Source organism: Akebia trifoliata, chromosome 3 (genome assembly GCF_017979445.1).
Source record: "Akebia trifoliata isolate Shusen 1 chromosome 3, ASM1797944v1, whole genome shotgun sequence".
Lineage (NCBI taxonomy): Eukaryota > Viridiplantae > Streptophyta > Magnoliopsida > Ranunculales > Lardizabalaceae > Akebia > Akebia trifoliata.
Window position 1 is genome coordinate 50,303,612 of NC_141377.1, and position 24,564 is coordinate 50,328,175.

The window sequence follows — 24,564 nt, forward strand, 5'->3', positions numbered from 1 at the left end:
GAAGAACGGGTTGGGCAAAGCCTGGTCATGGTCTGGCCCGTTATCTACGAGATACTTAGATATACACTTTGACCCCTATAGTTTGGCATAATTCCATTTTGACCCCCTAATGTTTTGATAATTGAACTTACCTCCTTTATAGTTATCTAAGTGGTTCAGTTACCCCCTTTTGTCAAATTGCTGTCAACCTAATAGTTAAATTCCTTTTATAAAAGTCATTTTGCCTTTTTTATAATATATTTTCCTTTTATAAAGACCATTTTGCCTTTTTAATTTTTTATAAACAAAAATATGCCTGTGAAAAATGGGTTCAATGAATGCTTAGACTAGGACATTTTAATTATTGTTTTAAAATCTATTTTTTAAACTAAAAATAATATGATAAAATTATAAAAAAAACATTTGGATTTTAACACTGTCAGTGAAAGGCGAGGTAAATGCAATTATCAAAATATTAGGGGGTCACAATGAAATTATGCCAAATTATAAGGGGTCAAAGTGTAATTTACTTAAAAATTTATTAAGGACTTTTGTATTCCATTAGATAGCCCTAATGTTTCACAAGGCAAAAACATTATTTTACCAGTCTATTTCATAAAAATTAGAGCCTTTAAAAGGGCTAACCCCCAAGCCTACTATTTACATTTTATTTCGAGAGTCGAGGAAACTCTCTCCAAAACTTTAACTTTTCATTTGATCATAGATTTTGTAACTGAGATGTCTAGGTCTCCTAGAGCACTTGACTAATAGCCCCCCCACCCCACCCCACCCCACCCCACCCCACCCCACACCAAGTAATTATGAGATGAATCCCCGAGGGTAGGTTGTAAGGAGAGATTCAAACTCAAGACCTCCTCTTCCTGAGGCGTGGTCCTGGTCATCAGTCCAAGCCTTTTGGGTTATAGATTCTATTTTGGTATAGGATCTACATAATCATTTGTTCTTAAATAACCAAAATACTTTTTATTTGTGAGCGATTAAATGAAAAGAATAGGCTCTCCGCTTGTTTGTTGTAAATAATTGAAGTAACCCCTATTTGCATCAGATTGAAAAGAACACCTCCTCTCTATTTCATTGATGTTGAATGGTCTCACAAATATTTTGAAAGATCATTATGTAATCTAATGATGTTAGATACAAAACATTCCACTAGACACACAATGGGGGAAAAAAAAAAAAAACTTTAGACATCGGGTTTAACTATCATCTAAAATAAAAGACAACGGCTAAGCCCCCATGTCTACGGCCACTGATGTCTCAAGTCTGTAAATTTAGACATCGGTATTAAACACCAATGTGTAAAAAGTGAACAGAACCAATCGCTAAAGTTACATTACAGTGTTTTTTACTTTACACATCTGTCTTTGTAAAAACGATGTCTAAAGTTTTGTTGTTTTTATTAAAAAATAAAATTCGTTTTTCTTCAACCGTCACCAATGTCTGAAAATAGACCAGTTTTACATTTTAGCGTAAAATAATTTTCTGTTTTCCCCCACCCACCACTTTATTAGAATAGATCTTCCAATCTATTCATACCAAACAAATTATATGAATGAAAAAACTCCAGAAATGGGGAATCACCCCCAAAATTTCTAATATATCATCATATAAAACATCATACCTTGCATATTTAGACTGCCCATCTCTTGTGTTCACCCTTTCAATGATCCTAACCAGAAATGTTATCTGTTTGTATCCGCTAACAATGCAAGGGTCTTATATTGTAAAGGAAACAAATTTTTAATGAAGATGTTAACAAAGAAAAACATAAACATAAGAACCATAAACAACTGACATGAAGCAAAACCAGGGAATATTACTAAAAAATCGGTAAGATTCAGAAAAGCAAAAATTCACAATAAGTTCCTCTTGATCATGCATTACTACCAACAACACAAGAGCACTAATGATGATATTGATAAGTGAAACATTGCGGCTTGCTTATGAAAATACAAATGTTTAACTGCACATGGTAAGTGAGATTGTTGTGCTGCTAAGCTGATCATGTCGTATATGAATAATCATGCATTGATTACTACAATCATGGATAAGATGTCTAAGATATTCCTTGTTCCATTGGTTTAGATGATTAACAAGAACCTTAATACTAAAATTCCATAAATTTATATTATTTTCTTTTTTTAAAAATTACTTGGCCACATAAGTTTGGCTTTTTTCCATAGAACTACAAAAAAAAAATCTCAACAAATCGCACCTAAAAAATTATAACAAAAACAATCTAATCAAACACACATCAGATATACTATTTAAAACACAATTTAATCTAACAAAAACAAAATCAAGTCAAACTCAAAATGTTCTAACCTTTTGGATGATTATCAGTAGGATGAGCTTCTCGTGAACTATACAACATAGAGTGATGAGATGGAAACAAAGTTCCCTGGTCATAGTGCTTCAAACACAAATTACTCAACAATTTGTAAATGACTAATAAGCTTTGAGTCCATTCCCTCAATGTCAGGTATACTATGGTTCTTAGATGAAAGGGAGACAAAATGTGAATGAGAATAGGAGCAGGTGCATGAACAGATTTGGTAGACATGCATACAATAGAAAGAAAATAATCATCTAATTTATGAACCAAGGGATCTAAGAGTCATAAAATCTTAGGTCCATAAACTATTATACAGTGACCATTCAAACCAAGAAACATGTAATTTAATGCTCACCAAATATCCTTGAAGAGCTCATCATGGTCATCTGTGTGTTCTAAGGATATGGGTGACCCATGAGTGATGCTACATTAGTCCTTGAGTTCATGATGAGCAATTTCCAAATAGGCCTTAGGATTAGTGTAGAGCAAATTAATGTCATATCCACAATATAGTAGCCAATACAGGGTGCACCCTTTGCTTGGAAGTTCATGTATTATTGTAGTGGATTGGGCTAATGGGTTCCTTAGTCACCTCCCATGTTAATTAAATAAATTTTATATGAATTGACTCCCTAAAGTTAGAAATTCAAAGTCAAGAGTAAATGCAGGCAAATCTGCTTTAATAAACGTAGGGAAGGAATCAGATTGCCTAGTTGTAAAAGCTGTATTTTACTATAGTTTTAGTATATATATATATATATATATATATATATATATATAGAGAGAGAGAGAGAGAGAGAGAGATATTCTAACTCGAAAATTCTCACTCGGACTGTACTCAGTTGACGTGGCAAGTGCATAGAACCATAGATCTTTTTCTTCGGGATACATAGGAAAAAGATCTACGGTAATGTGCACTTGACACGTTGACCGAGTACAAAGAGAGTGAAATTTTTTTAGTCAGATTACCATTGGTGACTGGAAACCAACGTACTTGCAATACTGCATAAACTTTATGAGAAATAGATAACGATGCCAATTGTGATAAAACTATGAAATTTTGCACCCGAAGCAGTGAAAAGCAAAGTATGATTTTTCTACAATTGGAGGAGATATAGCGAAAGGGTGAGATCATTCTCTCCTTCCCAAGGTATGTTGTCAAAGCTAATGTTACAGCTAAGCACGAGGAATTATGCCGAAGCTCCTTGGGAAGGTTCGACATCATTGTCAAAACCTTATACGAAAAAATTAGGGTCAGCTGAACAAATCACATTCCTTATGATCGAGTAAGAAATGTATAATTTCATGTTTGAGGAAGGTTATGGTTTGAATAATGATAAAACTCCACATAATAATGTTCACATCTTCATACCTACTCCATGAGAATAACGATATTGAATTTGTTTCTTCAATAAAATGGCTGTAGCCACAGGAAGCCCAACAGCAAGTCCATATCTATCAGCCAGGGATGCTGCCTCTCCCTACAACAAAAGAAGAACAAAGCTTCAAACATTCAGATGGGAGCGTTCAGGAAACAAGAATCTGAAATTTCCTAACGAGAAAACTCAAAAAATGCCAACATCTCCTAAGTCCTACCTGCAGTGTCACACAGTGGCCACCTCTCTTCAGAAGGTTGATACCTGCTCTTTCTGTTTCTGCTACACCTATAGTATCTAAAACAGTATCAAATTGTCCTTTAATTGCTAATTCAATATCCTGTAAACCAAATAACTTCTTAGTTCAGTATTATTCCAGGTTTCTATCCAAGAAGCAAGCGAAAGGCAAATAAATCAAACCCATAAGGTGATCCCAATACCTCTGCAGTATAATCAATAGCCTGCTCAGCACCAGCTGCGAGAGTGCAATCTATACTTTAATTTATTTCTACTCCACTTTTCGTGTTTTCAAATATATTTAGAGTTGAAGGAAAATACTTTATCAAAGGCCATTAAAGTCTTTTGGAGTACTATGTGACCGATACATGCCATCAAACTAAAAGAAAAACTATATAAGAAAGACCAATTATGATTTGAATTTTCAAGTTCAAGGTGCATGCTACAAGAACAAGAGGAAATAAATGAAGGGGTGTGAAATAAATTAAGAATGCCACATGTCTTGTAACAAGGAGGGTTCCTTCAAAGTCGGACTCGTAAAATTAGACATAAACTCATTCTCAAAGTTCGAAGACTTGGCTTTGAACAAATTGGAATGAAAGAAAATAATTCATTTAGCTGACTCTAGCTATTTGGGATGAGCCTTTGTAGTTGATGTTGCAATCATTTCCTAGAGCTCCCATTTTATCTTAGCCTGAAGGAATACAACATATAAAAGTAACTTTTATATAATACCTTTCTTTAGCAAAATATGCCAAAACATATTCATAGTTTGCAATTCAATTATTAATGGAAAAAACTTCAGCATTAGTAGTTCCTCTCCTTCAGAAATGAACTGTAGTCTTCTCCTTAAGAAAGTATTAATTATAAAGATGTCAAAGATTTTTCCCAATTGACTTACTAGTTATAAGTTAAATCCCTTCAACAATGCATTTACCTTCAGAAATTAAAACTCAAATTCATTACTTCATTCATGTGGTATATGTCACAACTCTGGGATGCCTGAGTGGTTAAAGCAAGATATCTTCGATTTAAATAGGAAAAGAAGAATTTTTGTGTGGAAAAAACCAGGAAACTTCAGTCCTAAAAAGTCTTCAATTGCTCTGGAAAATTCTTCATTCTAACCTGAAATTAATCTCTGAAACCGTTCGTGACCTAATCTTCTCTTTGGAGACTGTAATCGAAGAATCTGGAGCTCTTTTGATGTTTCAGTCTTGGCAATCTGGAGTGTCTGAGGTTCAAGATGGAGTCTTTCTCGTTATGAAGCTCAAGCTTAGGGTTTTCGAGGATTTTGATTCGTTTATGCTAAAATGAGAAGACAGAAAAAGTTGAGATATTATTCAAATCCAGAGTAAAAAAAAAAAAAAAAGAGAGAGCGAAACCAGATGCAGAGAGCCTCATTTGCGCAGATTGAAAAACAAATTCGCCCAAAAATTACACGAAGAGCAAACACCAGAACAGAATCTGCAGCTAATCTCAACAATCGAACAAAACATCAGGAAGAAGAGGCACCAACCAGAGACCAACCACTCCCTTCTGAACAAAAACTACCATAATTTCACTTTTCCCTCTCTTTTTTAACCTCAAAAACCCATCGAATTTGTAAAAATTCATTCAGAGATTCAACCAAAACCGATTCCGCTAAAGGAGATGATAGCTTTCTGCCTCATCAGGTCCAGATCATCTTCAACCAAGCCCTAATTTTCAAACACCGACTAAAGAGAACCTCCACATTCCAGTTCTTCGATTCTACAACACTTAAGGTTTCAAAATACTCAAAATCTTAAACCAAAGCATAAATCAAAATCTAGAGCTCAAAAGACCCACAAAACATCCAGATCTCAGCCAAAAGTTTCTCCCAACGATCTTCAAGAGCTTCATAACGAGGACTCCATCTTGAACCTCAGATACTCCAGATCGCCAAACATCAAAAGAGCTTCAGATTCTTCGATTACAGTCTCCAAAGAGAAGATTAGGTCACGAATTCTGTTTCAGATTAATTTTTGTCTTTTATATTATTTTACATTTATACTATTGGCACCTCAACTTTTAATTATAAGAAACCATAATTTTCATTCAAATCCGATGTCTATAACAAAACCTAATGACACTCAAAAATTTAGATATCTATGTTTATAAAAAAAGATGTCTATTTAAAAAAGTAGAATATTATCTAAAGTGTTTTTTGAAGTAGTGTTCCATTAGACTTTAACAGAAATAGTTCATCATCAATTTTTTTTTTCGAAAGATAATAACAATGTCGAACAATGTAAAATGTCCAATAACACCATTAATCGACGAAAAGAAATGGTACTAATTATAAAATATTTTAAAATGATAATTATAGTATTTGGCACAAGAAATCCAAAACTTTTAAATATTAAATTGAAATACCTTCATAAATTTTGGTTTATTAAAAATTAATGAAAGATTATTTATTCTTTACAATATTAATTGATGGTTTGAGATTTGTAACTTGAAATGAGAGTGAAGAAAATAAGATGCAAATAAATGGATTTAGAATTTGTTCAAAAGAGGAAGAAAGAACATGAAGGAAAAGATTTAGGGGACATTGGACACAAGTCAAGATAAAGATTGTTCACTTGACTCAACCAATTGCTAATGGGGTTGTTTCGATCATTTAAGAATAAATAGTATTAAACCCAAGGGGTTGCCCAAGTGACAACCCGAGCCTTGATAAGTTCTTTAGGAAGGGTAGGTCAAGTGTTTGCATGAGTTCCTAGAGGATCCGATTGATCCTCGACTCAACCAGTTGCACGTAGGACTTTTCGAGGGGGTGGTGCGTGTGACTGTGGGTTTAGTCTCACCCGAAGTGTAGGGATACCCCTGACAAGGAAACAAAAAAGAATAAATAGTATTGTGGAGCTTACATCATCAAGGAAGAATCTGTATCCAAATTGAAAAATAAATAAAGTTTAAAGAGAGAGTACTTTTATAACTTTTGGGGAGAGAAAGTAAAATCTTGCCTGAGATTGGTATCTCTTCACTAAAATAATCTAAAATTTAAAGACTTTTTGAAAACAAAACAATTGTAATGAAATTGGTGCTTATTACAACTAGAAGATTACAATAACGTCATAGTAACAATTAAAATACTATTATATATTAAAATAGATTTACTTTCTTAAAAGTTTTTAGTTTTAAATTATAGAATAATTGTTCTTTTTTTGTAATGAGGTGATCCTTTTGGTAGCATGCCAACCTTTGGTCCATTGGGCCAAAAACCAACCTTATCCAATAGGACTAATCCCTGGACTACATGCACCATCCCACCCTTTCTTGTGAAGCCATTAAGTAGCCACCTTTTGGTAGAGGGCATATAGAGATTCGAAATCACAACTTGGGGAGCACACCCAGTCACTTCTTACCATCTTATGATATATAAACACGTTATACTAAATGGTGACAAAGTAGGAAAAATAAAAGGAAATAGATGACACTCAAAAAAATGCTCTGCACCCTAATGTAATTTTGAAGTGTACCAGAACTAATAGTAAAAGGCTAAAACTCAAAAATGACTTTAAAAACCTATTGAATTCTAAAGAAGAAGAAAAAAAGAAAAAAAGATCCTCACCTTGTACTAGCACTTGTTCTAGACTACGACTAGCAACGGATCGGTTCGAAACCAGATCAATACCACTCCAATATCGATTTGATTTTTAAAAAAAATATGTACCTGATTCGAATAGAACAATGAATATGTGAACCAAATCCGATTTGTTTCATTTCATCCGTAATTCGAAATCGATCTGATCCAAACACATGCCTTATTTACAAATGATCAATGTTCAAAAAAATTTAGAAAATTTAAAATTTAAAAAATCTACTTTCCTGCTATAAATATAGAGGGCAATAAAATAAAATAAAAACTAAAATGTTTTATCAATATGTATTTATATGAAATTAAGAATAAAAAAAATTATTATTAAAATAAGTTTGGATCAAATTTTTTTCGGAACAGATTGGGGTAGACCTAAAAATCTTATTTTTCATGTTTTTGGGATGGGACGGGATGGGATCGATTCAATCATCGAGTATATTTCGGGTCATTGCCAACCCAGCTCTAGACTAAGGTTAAACGTTAAATTTTGGGCATGTGAATAAATCTCAATTTTGGCAAAGAAGGCCCTTGTGAAATCTTAGATATTGCAGCTAACTACAAATAGCCTAAAGTCATGTAATCCCCTGATTGTCAGATTAGATCTTACAAAATGAAAATAAACAAAAGAAAGCATCACCTGATTGTGGCACATAAGGATACCAACCATCTTCACAAGGTTAATTCAATATTGCAACATCAAATTGACTATACAAAGAGCCAAGGAAAAGAGAAAATCTTTATAATTCAAATCAATAGTGTATAAAAAAAAAATGACACAAACGTCAAAGTGCAATCGATGGGCACCCTATCAAAATGAAGAATGTGATCATAAAAGATCAGAAAGACCTTATATCTCATAATACTTGTTATGAGGAGTTTTAATGATATTTATTCCTACAACCATTCAAGCCCTATCTAGTGCTATCAATGGGTATGTTCGGTGGAGCTTGGATGAGCCTTAATCCAATCTTGAAGTAGCCCTAACTAAAGTGTCGTCAAGCCTGACACTAATGAGCTATAAAATATTAAATTTATGCATCTTTCGAATTTGTTCAAAGTCATTTGATGTTATTTTTCATCAAAATAACAATCCACTCTCTATTCTAACTGAAAAACACTTATTAACAAGAGTAAACTTGGTATTTTACAAGATATTTTGATTATTCTTTGGTCGAGCTAGGTTAGACCTTGTTAGGCATTCGTCCAATCCAAATGTAATAGGTTAAATTTTTTTATTTTTATTTTTGAATCTGATTGATTCTACCTTTGTGGGCTCAAGATCAAGGCCCTAATTTTATCTTTTAGGTAGGACCTTGTCCTAACCTATCAAAATTTGTTTGACCCTGCATATAAATTTATTTTGACCCAATTTATATATAATAAATTAGGCTATTAGTGTTTTGAAGGATGAATTGGAGGGCTTTCTGTATAACATGATTGGTTGGGTCCATTTAGTAATTTTACCCATTGTCAGTGAGAGTACAACTGCAAATAAAGATCGAGTTGAAATCAATGCAACTAGATTCGTGTTTCGTGCCACAAAGGTCGTTAGCATCTGTCACTAACGGACTTTCCTCGAATTCACAAATCTAGTTAAATCGTCATTTTCCATGTGATTCTTGTGTTGTCGCTATTTTCAATATAAAAAAATAATTTACTCTCTCCAAAATATTAATTTACCTTTTCTAACTTATACTTTGTGCCAATAAAACCCCTATCCAAATGACCAATAACTCCTTCACAATTTGGAAAATATTGAGATTCCTAAATAGAAGATTTAAAGAGAATAAAAAAGGGATTAGAAGTTAGATAAATACATGTAAGTAAATTTATGTTTAGGTACAATTATAATTTTTTATTCTAGCCTTGACATTTAATTGAGTTACTAATTACAAAAGTATGATGTTTTAATTAGTTAGAATGTGGATGATAGATGCCCTTGCTATTGTTGTATTAACTATTGCTAAATTTCAGAATGAGTTGAGAATTGATTTTCCCAACTTAAAAGCTCATGTGATGGTATGGTTGTTTTCGTAACTTGACAATGTCTTTCCTATGTGACTTCATAATTGGTTAATATAATATAAGATTAAATATTGGCTAGTAGATCATTATCATGTCCAAACAACTGGAGTGTCGAGGACAACATCTTTAGAGTGGAAGAAGACGATTTGAATAGTAGATTTCCTTAGAGTTTTCAATGTTGTTAATTCATTTTTATAGTTTTTAGGAATGCATTTAGATAGCATTTTCCATGCTTCTTGTATTAGGTAGTATTTCCTAATTCCTAATTTTTTATTTCTTCTAATATTCTAGCTTCCACTTCTAACTTCTCGCAAAAGCTGAAAGTCACATTCGAGAAGCAACTCAAACAAGCTTTCAACTTTTAGCATTTGTGAAAAATAATTTATCAGTCAAATGTGTGTTCAAATTTTACCATTTTGCAGTCATTTGTCTTTAGGGCTTCTGCTTCTCGTCTTTCCTAATAGGATTTCAACTTGGGTAGGCCAGTTTGAGTTCAACTCGAATATCGATCAACGAGCATGGGTCGAATTATGTAGAACATTAGTTAACCCTGGGTTAGAATAACTCAACCTAATCTTAATTTGGGTTGAGGATTCGGGCAACCCAGGTCGAATTATATATATTATTTTTAATTATTTCTTATTAAAGATGTAAGTTTTTGTTTATGTTAATGTATTTCTTGTTTAAGATGTAAATTTTCTTTGTTAATCAATACAAAATTAAATTTGTTTGACAAGCCCAACCCAACCAAAACTAAGCATAAATCGAGCTAAGGAGCCCAACCTGAGTTTAGAAGCTCATGGGTTCATGAACTCAAGCTCAATGCTCGGGTTTGGTTAAGCTTGGGTTGACGGCTCTGCCATTAGAGTCGAGCCTATATCTACCCTCCAACCCGCCCAATTAGCCTAAGTTGAAACCCTAGATCCAAAAAAAAAAAGTAAATACCTATTTGAAATTGTCCTTTGTCCTTTGTTTTTCAATTGACGTTGTTTCTTACATGTAATATGCTACACGATAAATTATATATTTAATTTCCCCATAATTTGTTGCCTTTAATAACGAGATACTAAATCTTTTGTCAAGATTTTTCGATAACTTACAGATATTGTGTGTCAGACTATTTTTACATTTTCATTATTCAAATTACCAAACTAACCATATATGACCATAGAACCCCTACAACAAGATTAGAACTTACACTATGTGAAAATTGAAATTTTTGATAGGAAAATTCGATGAGCCAAGGCCCATGAATTTTAGAAATCGAATTTCGACAGCCCATGGCTGAAAATTTTTATGTTCCCTAATTTGATGGCTTAGAACCCATCGAATTTCTCTCATCCTCCATTAATTTGATAGTTTTAGCCCGTCAAAAAAAAAAAATCGACAATGAAAATTTTGATGCCTTGGGCCGTCGAATATGGCCTTTTTTTCATGTTGTGTTACTCAACTTTTTCCCTGAATAATCCCAATGGTTATGGTGAAGGTGCTTCCTAATTTCTAAGGGACTCAAGTTTGATTCTTATTGACCCAACTACTTGTATTTTGTCAACTTATTAATACTCAAAACTTATTAAGTGAACAATATATTAGAGTCCAAACTCTTCCAATGTTTGTGACATCTTATTACTTGATTGATCATCATGTTTAAAAGAGGGTTATTTTGGTCATTTTAAATATCCATAATGGTAACTTCAAAATAACACCAACTTTCTTCAAATCTATTTAACTTCAACAAAAATGGAAAAAAAATCTCTTGGCTGATTTTATATTATCAAGGGTTATATTGGTAATTTGAACAATTTTCTTTTAAATACCCCATCTCAGTAACATCCAGTCTCAGTTAACATTCTCTTCTCTCTCTCATATAGTTTTTATTTGTTTTTTATCACTCACTGCCTTTGTCCCTACTTCATAAGCAATGGAACCCTTACCTTCTCCTCTTCCCCCTCCTCCTTCAGTTGTTCTTCCTCCTACATCTTCTTGCTTACCTTCTCAACTCAGTGAGTGGACTTGGCAAGAAAACAAGCTATTTGAGAATGTTATAGCAGAGTTCAATCTTGAGGGACTAGACTTGTTTGAAAAAATCGCGTCAAGAGTGCCTGGAAAAACCATTGAAGAAATTGCAAAACACTACAAAGCTCTAGTTGATGACATTGCAAATATCAACTCAGGCAATTATCCGATACTCGAGTACGTTGATGACAAGAAGCTCAACGAGAACTCGGAGGAGCTGACCATGAAGTGGTCTACATTAGAGAAAAGCTCGACGATGCCTTCTCAGAAAAAGGGGGTTTTCTGGACTGAAGAAGAACACAGGTTTGGTTTTAGGGTTTTATTGTGATCCTTTATTTCTCTTTGATTTTTCTATATATTTTTTTCCTTCATAGTAAGGTTGTTATTGAGGCTTAGTATCATATATATATGAACCCTACTATTTACCCTATGTGTTTTGTCCTACATGGGTTAGAAGTTTTGGAATTGGCTGATTTTTGGTGAGGATGATCTCCACCCTCACCAAAAATCAGCCTATTCTGAAACTTCTAACCCCATCAAAAATGATTTACAAAAAATGGACGGTCCACGATTCTTCAACTTGTAAACATGGGATTAGAAGTTTCGGAATGAGCTGATTTTTGGTGAGGATGATCTTCTCACCATAGAGATCATCCTCACCAAAAATCTGCCCATTCCAAAACTTCTAACCCATGTAGGACAAAACACGTAGGGCAAAACGTGGGGCAAATAGTAGGGTGCCGAACATTTTCCATATATATAGGGTGGCATTCTTTTGACAAAATCCTAGACAACAGTCTAGACAAAGCATTTTGTCTTATATGGGATAAAAATTTCAGAATGGGCTGATTTTTGTGAGGATGATCTCTATGATGAGAAAATCATCCTCACAAAAATTTAGTCAATTTTGAAATTTCTAACCCTAGTTTATAAGATGAAGAATTGTGAACCATCAATCTTTACTGTTAGTTTGTAATCACTTTTCATGTGGTTAAAAGTTTCAGAATTGGTTGATTTTTTGTGAGGATGATCTACTGACTATAGAGATCATCTTCGCAAAAAATCAGTCTATTCTGAAATTTTTAGTCCATATAAGACAAAACTTTGTCTAGAATATTGTCTAGGATTTTGTTAAAAGGCCTCTACCCATATATATATATATATATATATATATATATATATGGGTTTGCATGTTTTGGAGATTCTAGGGTCTTTTATATAAAAAAAAATTATTTTCTTTTTTTTATTAGGTCTTTGACGTCTATGATCAAGACTTCCTCTCTTTCTTTTTTCTTTTTTCATTTTGGATGGGAAAAAGCTCATTTCTATTTCTATTTTGGTTGATTTACAATTCTCTATTCGATGATAGTTGAGTTATTATTCGTTTTATCTTTTTTTATGTATAAAATCTATGTTTTTTTTATGGAAAGTGAAGAGTACTAGACTTATTATTTTAATGGATTCTGATCTTCATTTTCTTCCTCCTTTCTTTGTTTTCCTGCCAACACACCTTTGATAAACATTTATCCCTCTTAATTAATCTCAAATACTGTTATTTTGTGATTTTGCATACATTTTTCTATAAATAAAAATTCTAATGGATCCAATTCAATCGGCTCCCTTGAGTCTCACTACACAAAAATCAATCTCCCTCTCTCTCTCTCTCTCTCTCTCTCTCTAGGTTCAAGTGTGAAGGTGGAGTTTGATTTCTTGCGGAGAAATTGATTCAAACATGTAATATCGTACTCTTTGTTTTCTTTCATTTCTCTTCAAATATTTATCTTATTCTTTAAGAATGCTTGTTATTGCTCTCAAAGTTCTCTCTTTTGGAATACAAGCTCCATTTTAGACAATTTTTAATTAGGTCTGTTTATGAAATCAATCTTAGTGTTGGATTTTTGTACATCATCATTGTTAGATCTTATTTATTTCATTTTATATTAGATCCATTTTAAAAAAAAATCTTCGTAGGTTGTTTCTTATGGGATTGGAAAAGTATGGAAAGGGTGATTGGAGGAGCATTGCAAGGTACTTTGTCAAAACTAGGAGCTCAACCCAAGTTGCAAGTCATGCACAAAAGTACTTCAACCGTCTCAAAAATCAAGGACCGAGGGGCAAGCATCAATCTAGCGTACTTGATATTCAAACTGTCAACCCTAAGACGAAACCAACAACGCCTACAAGCACCAATCCCAAACCTATTATCCCTAAGGTGAAATTCGTGATGCCTACAAGCACCAAATACAAACCTATTGCGCCCTCTCCCTTTCCCCCTTCTCCCCCTATTGCTCCACCGCCCGTGGATTACTACCCCATGGAAGGATCTATGGTTCATAGCAAGTTTGGCTCATCAACTATGCCTTCAACTACAAGCTCTACAACAGTTGATGCCCCTTCCTTAAGTCAACCTGCCTTGTATGATTTGGATGAAGCATGCATGAACGATCTACTAAACAGTTTGAATAGTGACTTTCCATTGGACGACTTGATGAGTGACCCGCATCCTGATTCTTACACCCTATACCCTCCCGACCTTGCAAGGGATTCACCTTAAAGTGGGGAGATAGAGATATAGATGAAGAAGAGGTCTTGGATTTCTTTGTTCCTTTTGTCTTCAGCTCAAATAATGTTCTTCATCTATCTGTTGCTTTCGTTGTGTTGTCTGTTTTTTTTTTGGGTGTCCTTGTGTTGTCTTGTATTAGGGTTATGTTTTATGTATCTGTTTTAGAGGAATAGAGGGCATGTCATAATGCAATATGTACAAGTGAGATGCCTTACACCATATCTATATGTAAAACCTAGTTTGCATACAAATTAAATGATCAAATGTTGAAAATGGTGATACATAAAACAACAATTAGATTTTGTCTTAGAAGGAAAATAAAAAAATGTGTTATGTTGTTATAAATGAGATGCTAAACTTTTTTTGTTTGTCCAAAATTATTCCATCAAGTTTAATGGTGCCTTTGATATTTCATAAATTAATTAATTACTTTGTATTTCCATTGATATTGGTACTGGCATCAAAATCAAACCAACAGATTGACCACATTATTTGACTTCAACTAAGCTCAAATTAACTAAAGAAAAAGATTATTTTAGAGCCCCAACCATAAATTGATCAAATTTCTTAATTTCAAATGTCCACTATGTGAATAAGGGCATATGGTGTATGCAAATGTATTACCCAACTGTAAATATGGTTGAAAGAACTCACATCCACTTGAACCAAGCTACAGACTACATAGATATTTAAAAATAATTTCCTAAGAAATAAAATTCACACGTATCATGGGAAAATAGTTTACCTTAAGAAAATGATTTTCCCATCTTGACATGAAAGTATTCTCTAAACTAACACCCGAAGAAAATAACTTGGGTGGGAATATCCTAATGCTATTCTCTCACGATTTTAGAATGACTCTTATTTATTCTTTTTGGTAAATAATTAGAAAATCAACTCTTTTCAAACATATGTTCATATGCATATACAAGTCTTTTTAGAGAGGAGTGAGAATATGTGACTACTTGAAAATATCATCGACAAAGCGATTATATGCGATATTAATACAAGATGTCCTTACATAGGATATGTGGTGTAGATGTGTCACATAGTTGCAAATGCCAATTATTAGTCTCTATTTGTTGAGCACTTGATCTCAACCAAACATTAACACAAATATAGGTAATCTGCAATATGAATCAAACCCTTGCCACAAGGCACAATTTACCTAAATAGGTGGCTTCCAACTAAGGGGGGTTTAGAAGATGGAAGGCCTATATGGCATGAGAAGCTAACCAGTTGGCATTGTCACTTCACTTTGATAACATTTAAGGTGGCAGCGCTACATTGTCAAGATAGGTAGAAAGGGTGAATTAGTCACCACTAACACCTAAAGCACGTAGCATTGACATGTAACATGCACTGATTATCAAAGCCTACTAAGGTACTTATCGAGACATAGTTTGTATATATTTTCATCTTTTTCTACCTAAGTATGAGTTCATAAAAGAAAAATTAGTGATAAATGGGTACCCATTGACACCCCTACGGTATATCTCCACACTCCAGGCCCAGTTTGTTGGGTTTAAAAGGTAAAAAAATAAAATTATTTAATTATGGCAAAAAATAAGAGTCGTGATAATCTGACTACCTCATGTGACAAACTCAATCAATTACTTGACGTGACAAGTTTGGAACCGTAGATCTGTGCTCCTCGGGATACACTTTTTATGAGGAAATGCAGCCATGTATCCTGAGGAGCACAGATCTACGGTTCCCAAATTTGTCACGCTAGGGTAGTCAGATTATCATGATTCAAAAAATAATAATCAATTTTATTAAAGCCAGGTTTCAAAAGATTAAAATACAAACAAACTGTGGAAATCTTTAATTTTACCTTTTCTCTCTCTGAACTTCTATTCATATTTCATATTTTTATACAATTTCAATGACAAATAAATGGTTTCATGCTATAATTTTCTATGATTTTATTCTGAAAAGTTTGGTTTACTTGAAGATTTTATCGTTGATCTTAATTTTCAATTGATGAATTGCAAGTACATTGTTACATTTATAAATAATTGTCAATTTTATTAGATATTCGTATTTTTTTTCTCATTCAAGAAAACATTATCAATCTTAATGGTTATCCAACAGGTACTCGATGGGTATTGGGTATTTGTAAGGTCGGTTCTGGGTCCAAGGATCTCATCCTCGGAAGCAAAATAAATAAGAACTGGAACCAAGACTTTATTTAAATTCCGGTTCTGGATATATGTGGAACCGACCCATTGACACACCTAGTTCAGATAGGTTGTCCATGTACTGGGTTCAGATCAAATTGGTAATAAATTGCCACTGACCAGTCATTTTAAGTTCTAGACCTGATACGAGATATTGTTTATTGTTCTTGATGAGATTCCATCCGATCTAAAAAATTAATATTTTGGATCGTCCTAATTCAATCTGTTTCATTTTCTAAAAGTTTATGTAAAATATAATATGCATTATATATTTAAAGGACCGTGATAATATGACGCTCTCCTCTGACAAACACCCCCATCACAGAACCTTAGATCATTTGCCTTGGGATACACAAGAAAAAGATTTATGATTCTGCATATCCCAAGGCAAATGATCAACGGTTCTGTGATGGGTGTCATATTATCACGATTCATATTTAAATAAGATATAATGTATAATATAAACATATGTCATTTATATATTCTTAAACAGAATATGAGATTGGGTCATGGTTGATCCAAAAATCGATTTGATTTGTTATCAAATTGGATCCTTACTGGAACCCAAATCCTTGGTCTGGAGCAAGAATTATGAGATCTGGTTTTGGATCCGATCCGATCCATTGACAACACCACTTGTTGAGAATTGAGATGGGAGTATGGGACTTAGAAGGAGAAATTCAGGTCTTATAGGGATCAGTTTAGATTTCATAGGGATGCGTTTTACATGTAAATTCATCAGAAAACACTCCTATATCTTAGCCGTATGTTGTGCATCAGATATAATTTGAGACAATAGTTACGAATCCACATGCATCAAATATCTCTAGCTACGTATTGGGCCCACAGATGAGATCAGTGGCTAGAAATAATAGCTACATATGTTGTGCATCAGATATAGTTTGTTATTTTATTTTTAATTAATTGTTTTAAGGAAAGTTTCCTACGATCTGCTCAATAACCTAGGAAATATCTTCACATCGCAGCCGTTCGCTGGACAGTTAGTTATCCAAGGACGTTTGACCAAAAGTTTCTATTAATTAGAGAAATACTCGAACTGCAATTAATCTATAATTCTATTTCTAATTCTAATTCTAATGGGACCGTTCCAACGACCTCAGACTCCTATTTATATCTCAACCTTGAATTTCTAATTAATTAAGAAATTAATCATCTCTAATTTTTGCTAAAAATCTCGGTCTCCATCTCTACTAACCTTAATTTTGTCTCAGTTTCTCAGTAAAGTAATGGGAAAATCAATGGAAACATGTCTCGACGAATTGTTCCTAAAAAAGTATTTCTCTTTTACTTTACTTTTTTTTTTTTTTTTTAAATATTAAATTTCAAATTGATAATTAATTTTGATGTTTTATTCATCTAAATATGATTTATTTTTTAGAGTTTAAATTTTTATATCATTGTTATTTACCATATTGTTCATCCAGATGCCAGAGTAGTGGTAATATTTCAACCCAAAAATAATTCCTTTTCAATGGTAATGGGTAGGGCTTCAATATGGGTGGGCCAACCTGAACCTGATGGGTTCATCCCAACCTTGAGTCAGGTTTAGGCACAGTTAGCCAGGGTTTGGAGCCGGATTTGGGCAAAAAAAAATTTGACCGAACCAAATAGGATTGGGGTCGGGGCATAGACCTTGGGTTGCCCGATTTGTCCGAACCCAAACTTAATATAATTATAATTTTAAAATATTTTTAGACATCTTTGTTTCTTTCTCATTTGCAATTCATGTTTTAGACTTTAGTTATCATCTTTTTCTTAACATTTACTTATAATTTCATGTACGTGAACTTTGAAATATAGGCTATAGGCCAGATCATCATAAATTTAATACCTTTTTTTAGATACCAGTTATTTTTATGTAAGTCATTATTAATGCTAAATTATCTAATATTAATGAGGAATGAGCCAACCCGAGCAATCCGACTTGGGTTGAGCGTTTCATGCCCGAGCATGGGTACGGGTTGGTGTTTGTCAAGTGTGGGATGGGCGTGGGTCGATCCCAACCAGCCCGAGTTGCAGCCCTAGAAATGGTTTCAAATCTTGCCTGGATGATCAGTCCAAGTCATCTTGCTATCATTCAAGAACGAGCGAGATATTCAAGCATTATAACTGATTAGAATCTCATATCTTGGAATCGAATCGATTGAGAACCAATATTGAAAGGAACCACACAAAAAAAAATAAATAAATAAAAATTCCAAGAACTGAACCATTTTAAAGAGAATTTTTTTTATGGTTCCATTGATTGGAGAATCAGGACGAAACTGAAAACAACTAGAACTAAGAAAAATTAACGATTCTGGATCTAATTCCTATATAACCTACCTATTGACACCCCAAGAAGCTTCTTCTAATCCACTTTATTTTATAAAAAAATATTATTATTATTATTATTATAATTATTTGTACATAAATGTAGATTAATAAATAATTGTAAACCGATAATAAACTCAGTAAATATTTCCCCATTTTCCCAATACAGATTTCGTAAATTTCTTATCTATGTGTAATCTCTTAAAACATTCATGTGTGTTTGTTTTGGGATTTTTTTTTTAATAATTTGACTATTTTATAATTTAGCTATTTAACTTTATGTTGACTATATTTGTTTTGATTTTCTAATCAAAAGGGGATCGAAAAGAGAGAATGCTCTAATGTTACTTGAAGAAGGCTTTAGGAATGAAATACATCATCCATTCTTGAAGGACAAGTAAGTATTTATATTTGTATTTGTATTCTAAAATTTTCACGTTTGTGGGCTCAAATCCAACTTATCGAACACATTTCATGCCTTAAACCTATGGAAAATGCTGGAATGACACAAACGGAGACACAAGGGTGACACAAATGATGTGGTGGCATGCACATAACCGTAGAAGCTTTTTACTCGCATCACGCAGAAAAACATCTACTGTAATGTGCACGACACCACGTCAATGTGTCACCCGTGTCTCCCTTTGTGTCAACCCAGAACGGCTCTAATTTTATAGTTAGCTATATGTGTCATACATGTGACCCTATGTAAAATGACATAATTTAACGGCTTTTATGATGATTCCTACAGTTGCATCACCTTACTAGATCGTTGCCTCAACTGCATCAAAAGAGGATCTAGCAAAGAAATACACTTAGCTACTCAAACAATAGGTTACTCTCTAATCCCTTTAAACTTCAAATTTGTATTCCCTCATTTTTAATTTGCATAATTGAATCTTTAATTTGGTGTCTCTGTTTACAGGATTGTTGTCTATTATCATTGGCAATGGGACCGATGTGTCGCACGAAATATTAGAAGAATCTATTACCCCACTTTCTGAAGTTCTTAAGTCAGGATCTGAAAAATTGAAGACATCATCTGTATGTTTGCTATTACCAAGTTAAGAAATCTTTAATTTCAATCAATATTTCTGATTTTGTTTTCTTGGTAATTAATGTGGATTTGGCATTGTAGTTGCTTGACTGTATGGCTATTGTCACTATTGTGGGAAGTCAAAATTCCCTGGAGACGGAAAGATCGATGCAAGTCATATGGGAATTTATCCAATCCAAATCAAGTCCTAATGTATGTGTAAGTGTGCCCTTTGCCCCATTTTTAGTATAGTAATTGTTTCTTCGATTAAGGAATTACTTATTTTTTACTTCTCTTTTATTTCTTAGGTTCCAAGTAAAACTACTCTGCAAGTATTAAAAAGCGCAATATCTGCGTGGACATTTCTTCTTGCAAGCATGAATAAATGGAATATTAGTGGAAAATTTTGGAAAGGGTGAGTGCATTTTAGTGTTAATTCTATACATTTTCTTGTTTTGTGTATCCTAAGTTGACATAGTGTAAATCAATGCAGGGCACTTTCTCACTTGTCATATCTACTGAACAACGATAATGAACAATCCATTCAAATGGCAGCCGGTGAAGCATTAATTCTTATATTTGAGTTAGGAACTCTAGAGAAGTTCTCTAATGAAACTAAGGATTCAATAAATGGGTTGAAGGGAACGATCCTAAATAAAGTGAAGAACCTTTCCATGGAAATGGGTGGTGAAGTTTCAAATAAGAAAGTTTTGGGATTTCTTGAGGTATTGTTTTTTCTCCGTTCGAATTAATATTTATTTTAATAGTTATGCATTTGAGCCAATATAATGGTGTGTAATATGAATATTAGGATGGCGATTGGGTCGAAACATCAATAAAGATTGGTCAAGATGTACTAGATATATCAACTTGGTCTCAATTGATACAGGTATTTTTCTTTTTCTTCCAAATATTATTTCTTGGGCTCTTAAGGCTATCTACATTTTGTTTGGCTCTCTTCAATTATTATTTTTCTTGACTAGGTGAACTTTCTAAAGAACTTTCTAGGAGTTGGATTTGTGAAGCACATGCAGGTATGTTATTTGGCAAAGAGTTCATAAATCTGCATTTTAATTCAACTTAGTTTATGAATGAATATTGTCTTCTTTAAACAGGAAAATGAATTGTTTCACAATTTTTTCGGATTCGAACAAAAGAGGAAACAACTTTCATGCGACGAACAACAACTACAAGATTTATTAGGCGATGAAAAGGTTAGTTTATTTTTTTGTGTCTTATTTCACTAGGCCTTAAGATGTCTATAATATAAAGGAACATTTTCTGATGTGCCATAACTATTGTGTAGGAGGCTATACATTATGTCTATCTACCTGAACTAGTGAGATCAAAGCCTATTCTCCAGGTATGTGTTAAAAGTTCCTGAACCTTAACATATATATAGATAAAAAGTTATGGATTTTGACAAGTTTCATGGTTCATGTTGTTTCAATGCCTTGGTATCTTATTTGAAAATCATGATCATCAATAACCCATTTTTAATCGAGAAACACAGAACTCAGTTTAGGCAGATATGTTCACTTGTACGCACGACGCTTAGCACCATATTTTCCAAGCACATTTAACATTGCCTAGTGCCTTTGTGTAAATAATGTACATAATCCTAACTTTGTCACTTAATTAAAATCGAATGGGTTCAGCCCAACTCTCTGACACATGATCTCACAATTAGAGAATTGGAAACCTCTTCTCCAATTCCAAAAAAATTTGGAAAAAAAAAATGTTAGATACGATATCTACATTTCATCCGATACAATTATGAAACCCATTTTGAAGTATCTAGCAAATGCAATATTGGTCCATTTCTTTTGTTGGATTATCAGTGTTTATTTTAGTTATATTAAATAATTGTTGTTATGAGATTATTATAAATGTGGTCTCTCTCTATTTTTCATTCTGTATATAATGGTAATTATCTTTGACTTTTCACTTTCTTTATAGAGGATGTTCAAGTCGCCGAATTCCTTCCTCAACAAGGAAAGAACTAAAATGATTAACAAGCAACGCATGCTATCTCAGGTAATTTCTTCTCTATATAAATATTCTACATTGATTTACTAGCTCTTATTGGTATATAAATTCATTATATTGTAGTTTTGAATGCTTCATTGTTTTCATATATAAAGACTAATCAATGCTTCTTCCATGATGAACTTGTTTGTAGGCTAGCAATCTTGGATATTATGGAGTTAATTCGGCAGAAGAGGATCGCTGAAGGCTTGGAGCTTTTTTTTCATCTTGTTTTGCATTTATTCATTGTAAATACATTGTTTTTCTTTGATTTTATTTATAAACAAGAATTTGGTTTTCTTGTTAGTCTCTGATCTAATGCCCGCTAAGTGCCTAATGACAATGATCCATATGTCATATGTCACCATTCTCTTCTTAGTCTTGTTTTTGTGAGGCGAGGTTTCAAGAGTTTGGCAACCATTCTCATGTCACAAATGCATTGCAAAGCCAATAGCGACCTCGTGATAACTATCTAATAAATAGTAATTATATTTTTTTTATTAATCAAGTAATGGGTATATTAAAGAAAAAACGAGACGATGTTTTAAGAGAGATTTTTTTGCTAATGCATTTTCATAGACTTTATAGGCTCTCTCCATTGTGTGCCACCTCAAACTAAATGAGGGTAATTTTGTAAATTGGGGATGCATTCAATGCACGTGAGCTTATGTGATTGGTTGATCCCAGATCCTGTGAGGAAAAAATTCATGCTTTAGAGGTCAAGGTAAACTTGTTCACCCAGCCATGGCTTTAAAAGTTGTCCGAGACCGAGTCGTGGGTGAGTCAAGTCATCTTTGATTTTATTTAACGTGATTAAGCATCTATTTATCCACTTTATAATATAAAATAATTATTTTTTAAAATATCATATAATATATTTAAAATACATTTTAAACAGGTTGAAATGCTTGGAAAAATACCCTTTCAGATCAAAAGGTGGCACAACTAATTTATTATCTTAGGGTCAATATCATCATGAGAGGAAACAGTTTTCAATCCAAAATGCAATTTTCAGAAATATGATTGTGTTTTCTTGGAAAAATCATTATCCTCCAAAAGCAATTTTCTCCTTGAGTGGAAAAATATTTCTTACCCTACACCGAAAGAAAATTATTTTCCTATCTCTTGATATCATCTTTCAGAATTAAATTCCACCCTCAAAACTAAAATCAAATCACTTTTTCACATTTTTCAAAGACTAATCTAATATTGGAATTCATTTTTCCATGAAATTCTCAAGGAAATGAAATGAAATAAAATAAAATAAAAATTTTTTGTTTTTTGTTTTAAATGAATTTTTTGGTAATTTGGGTTTTTTATTTTTATATATTGTTTATGTGCCAAAGTTAAAAATCTATGGATATCCTACAAAGAAAATAAATAAGTGTCTACATGAGGTAATGTCGGATCTCTTACTTATATACTTTAATTGTTTGTCTTTGTGTGGGTCTATCTATGATGCTTAAATTGAATGGGTTTGATGAAGTATGAGCGATCACGAGGACACTCCAATATATCTTTATGAAATACATATACTATAGTGGCGAAACGGATGTTAATCATTCTCACAAATAATGGAAAAGAGAAAAAGTCTTAGAAATTATGGATTTATCATTCTCCATTTGTCAATCACAGTCGTAACGGATCCCAATAGTTCTTTAAAACTAATAGCTAGGTAAGTTAAAAGAGATGAGGAAAGGAGACATAGTAAGTTATGGAAAAATAATAATGAGGAGTTTTCAAAATAAACAATTGATGTAGGCATTTTTGACCTCAAAAGGAGCTTATTGTGGCAAATGGTCCATTTATGTATTCGTTGGGTTCTAATGACTCATGAGGAACACTTGATCCTAATTGTGCAAATACAAAATCTAATGATCAAGATTTAAATGTATCTATAAACACACTTGTCAAGGATGCTTATTGAGATGATCAATCGTGATCATTAAATTTCTTGTTTACATGGTCAAAGATTATATGTTTCTTTCATGAGTCATTGATCATGAATTATTGGAACCTAGCCCTTTCATAAGTAACAAATACTGTGCAATTTTTTTTTGTAAAATCCTTACATCAATGTGTAATGATTCTCTAATGCCCTCCTCTGACACACACCCCTCTACACCTCCACCCCTTTACGCCTCCATCACAAAATTGTAGATCATTCGTCTCAAGATACATATAATCATAAATCTTTTTCTTATGTATCCCGAGGCAAATGATCTTCGATTCTATGATGTGAGCGTGTGTCAGAGGTGGGGCATCATATTTTTGCAACTCTACATTAGAGGTGTCAATGGGTACTCATTTACCCAGAATCGAACCAGAACCGAAATCAAAAACCCTGGTTCTAATTCCCTTTTTATTGGAACCGATTAGAATCAAGTCTAATATGGAACCGATCCAATAGGAATTGAAACCATTAGGTTCGATCCGACGGGTACCCACGGGTACCTGAAACCGATTTATTTTGTCATTTATTTTTACATTATACACGATTCAAGGTAATCCTATATTTTAAAATTAACATATATAATATAAAATTCTTCAAATTTCATATAAACTAAATATTTGAACTTAAGATGAGTCATTTCTTTTTAAATTTATTACTTGTAAAAGAAATCTATTTTAATATTTGAAAATAAAAATCATTAAATCGTCATTTTAGTAAAACAAATTATTATTAAGTTGATACTTTACAAATAATATGTTATTTTTTTGAAGGAATTTCTTATTATAATGATTTTCAAATAATTTTTCTCATTCGATTCTTGAGAACCGGAGTCGATGGGTACCCATCATTTTTTAT

General features: G+C 33.0%; 2 protein-coding genes and 1 long non-coding RNA gene across 5 annotated transcripts; 2 read left to right on the forward strand and 1 right to left on the reverse strand.

Annotated features, from left to right (window-relative positions):
• Positions 1–3,617: 3,617 nt before the first annotated feature.
• On the reverse strand, positions 3,618–5,931 carry LOC147407724 (uncharacterized). 3 transcript variants are annotated; one of them, XR_015176864.1, is made up of 6 exons: positions 5,331–5,931; positions 5,205–5,253; positions 5,074–5,093; positions 4,577–4,642; positions 3,932–4,008; positions 3,618–3,816 (listed from the first exon to the last, which is right to left on the reverse strand). It is a non-coding gene; the product is annotated as an uncharacterized LOC147407724 (long non-coding RNA). The 3 variants fall into 3 exon arrangements; XR_015176865.1 differs by lacking the exons at positions 5,074–5,093; positions 5,205–5,253; XR_015176863.1 differs by having other exon boundaries at positions 4,886–5,931.
• Positions 5,932–11,462: 5,531 nt separating this feature from the next.
• LOC147407725 (transcription factor DIVARICATA-like) lies at positions 11,463–14,462 on the forward strand. The gene is made up of 2 exons (XM_086432855.1): positions 11,463–11,914; positions 13,583–14,462. Exons 1-2 carry the CDS (start codon positions 11,517–11,519, stop codon positions 14,163–14,165), a joined length of 981 nt encoding a protein of 326 aa, XP_086288981.1. The 5' UTR covers positions 11,463–11,516; the 3' UTR covers positions 14,166–14,462.
• A 5,579-nt stretch (positions 14,463–20,041) lies between these two features.
• LOC147407726 (uncharacterized) lies at positions 20,042–21,960 on the forward strand. The gene is made up of 8 exons (XM_086432628.1): positions 20,042–20,142; positions 20,221–20,452; positions 20,539–20,616; positions 20,711–20,761; positions 20,843–20,941; positions 21,034–21,090; positions 21,687–21,764; positions 21,910–21,960. The coding sequence occupies exons 1-8, from the start codon at positions 20,105–20,107 to the stop codon at positions 21,958–21,960; spliced, it is 684 nt and encodes a 227-aa protein (XP_086288754.1). The 5' UTR covers positions 20,042–20,104.
• Positions 21,961–24,564: the final 2,604 nt, after the last annotated feature.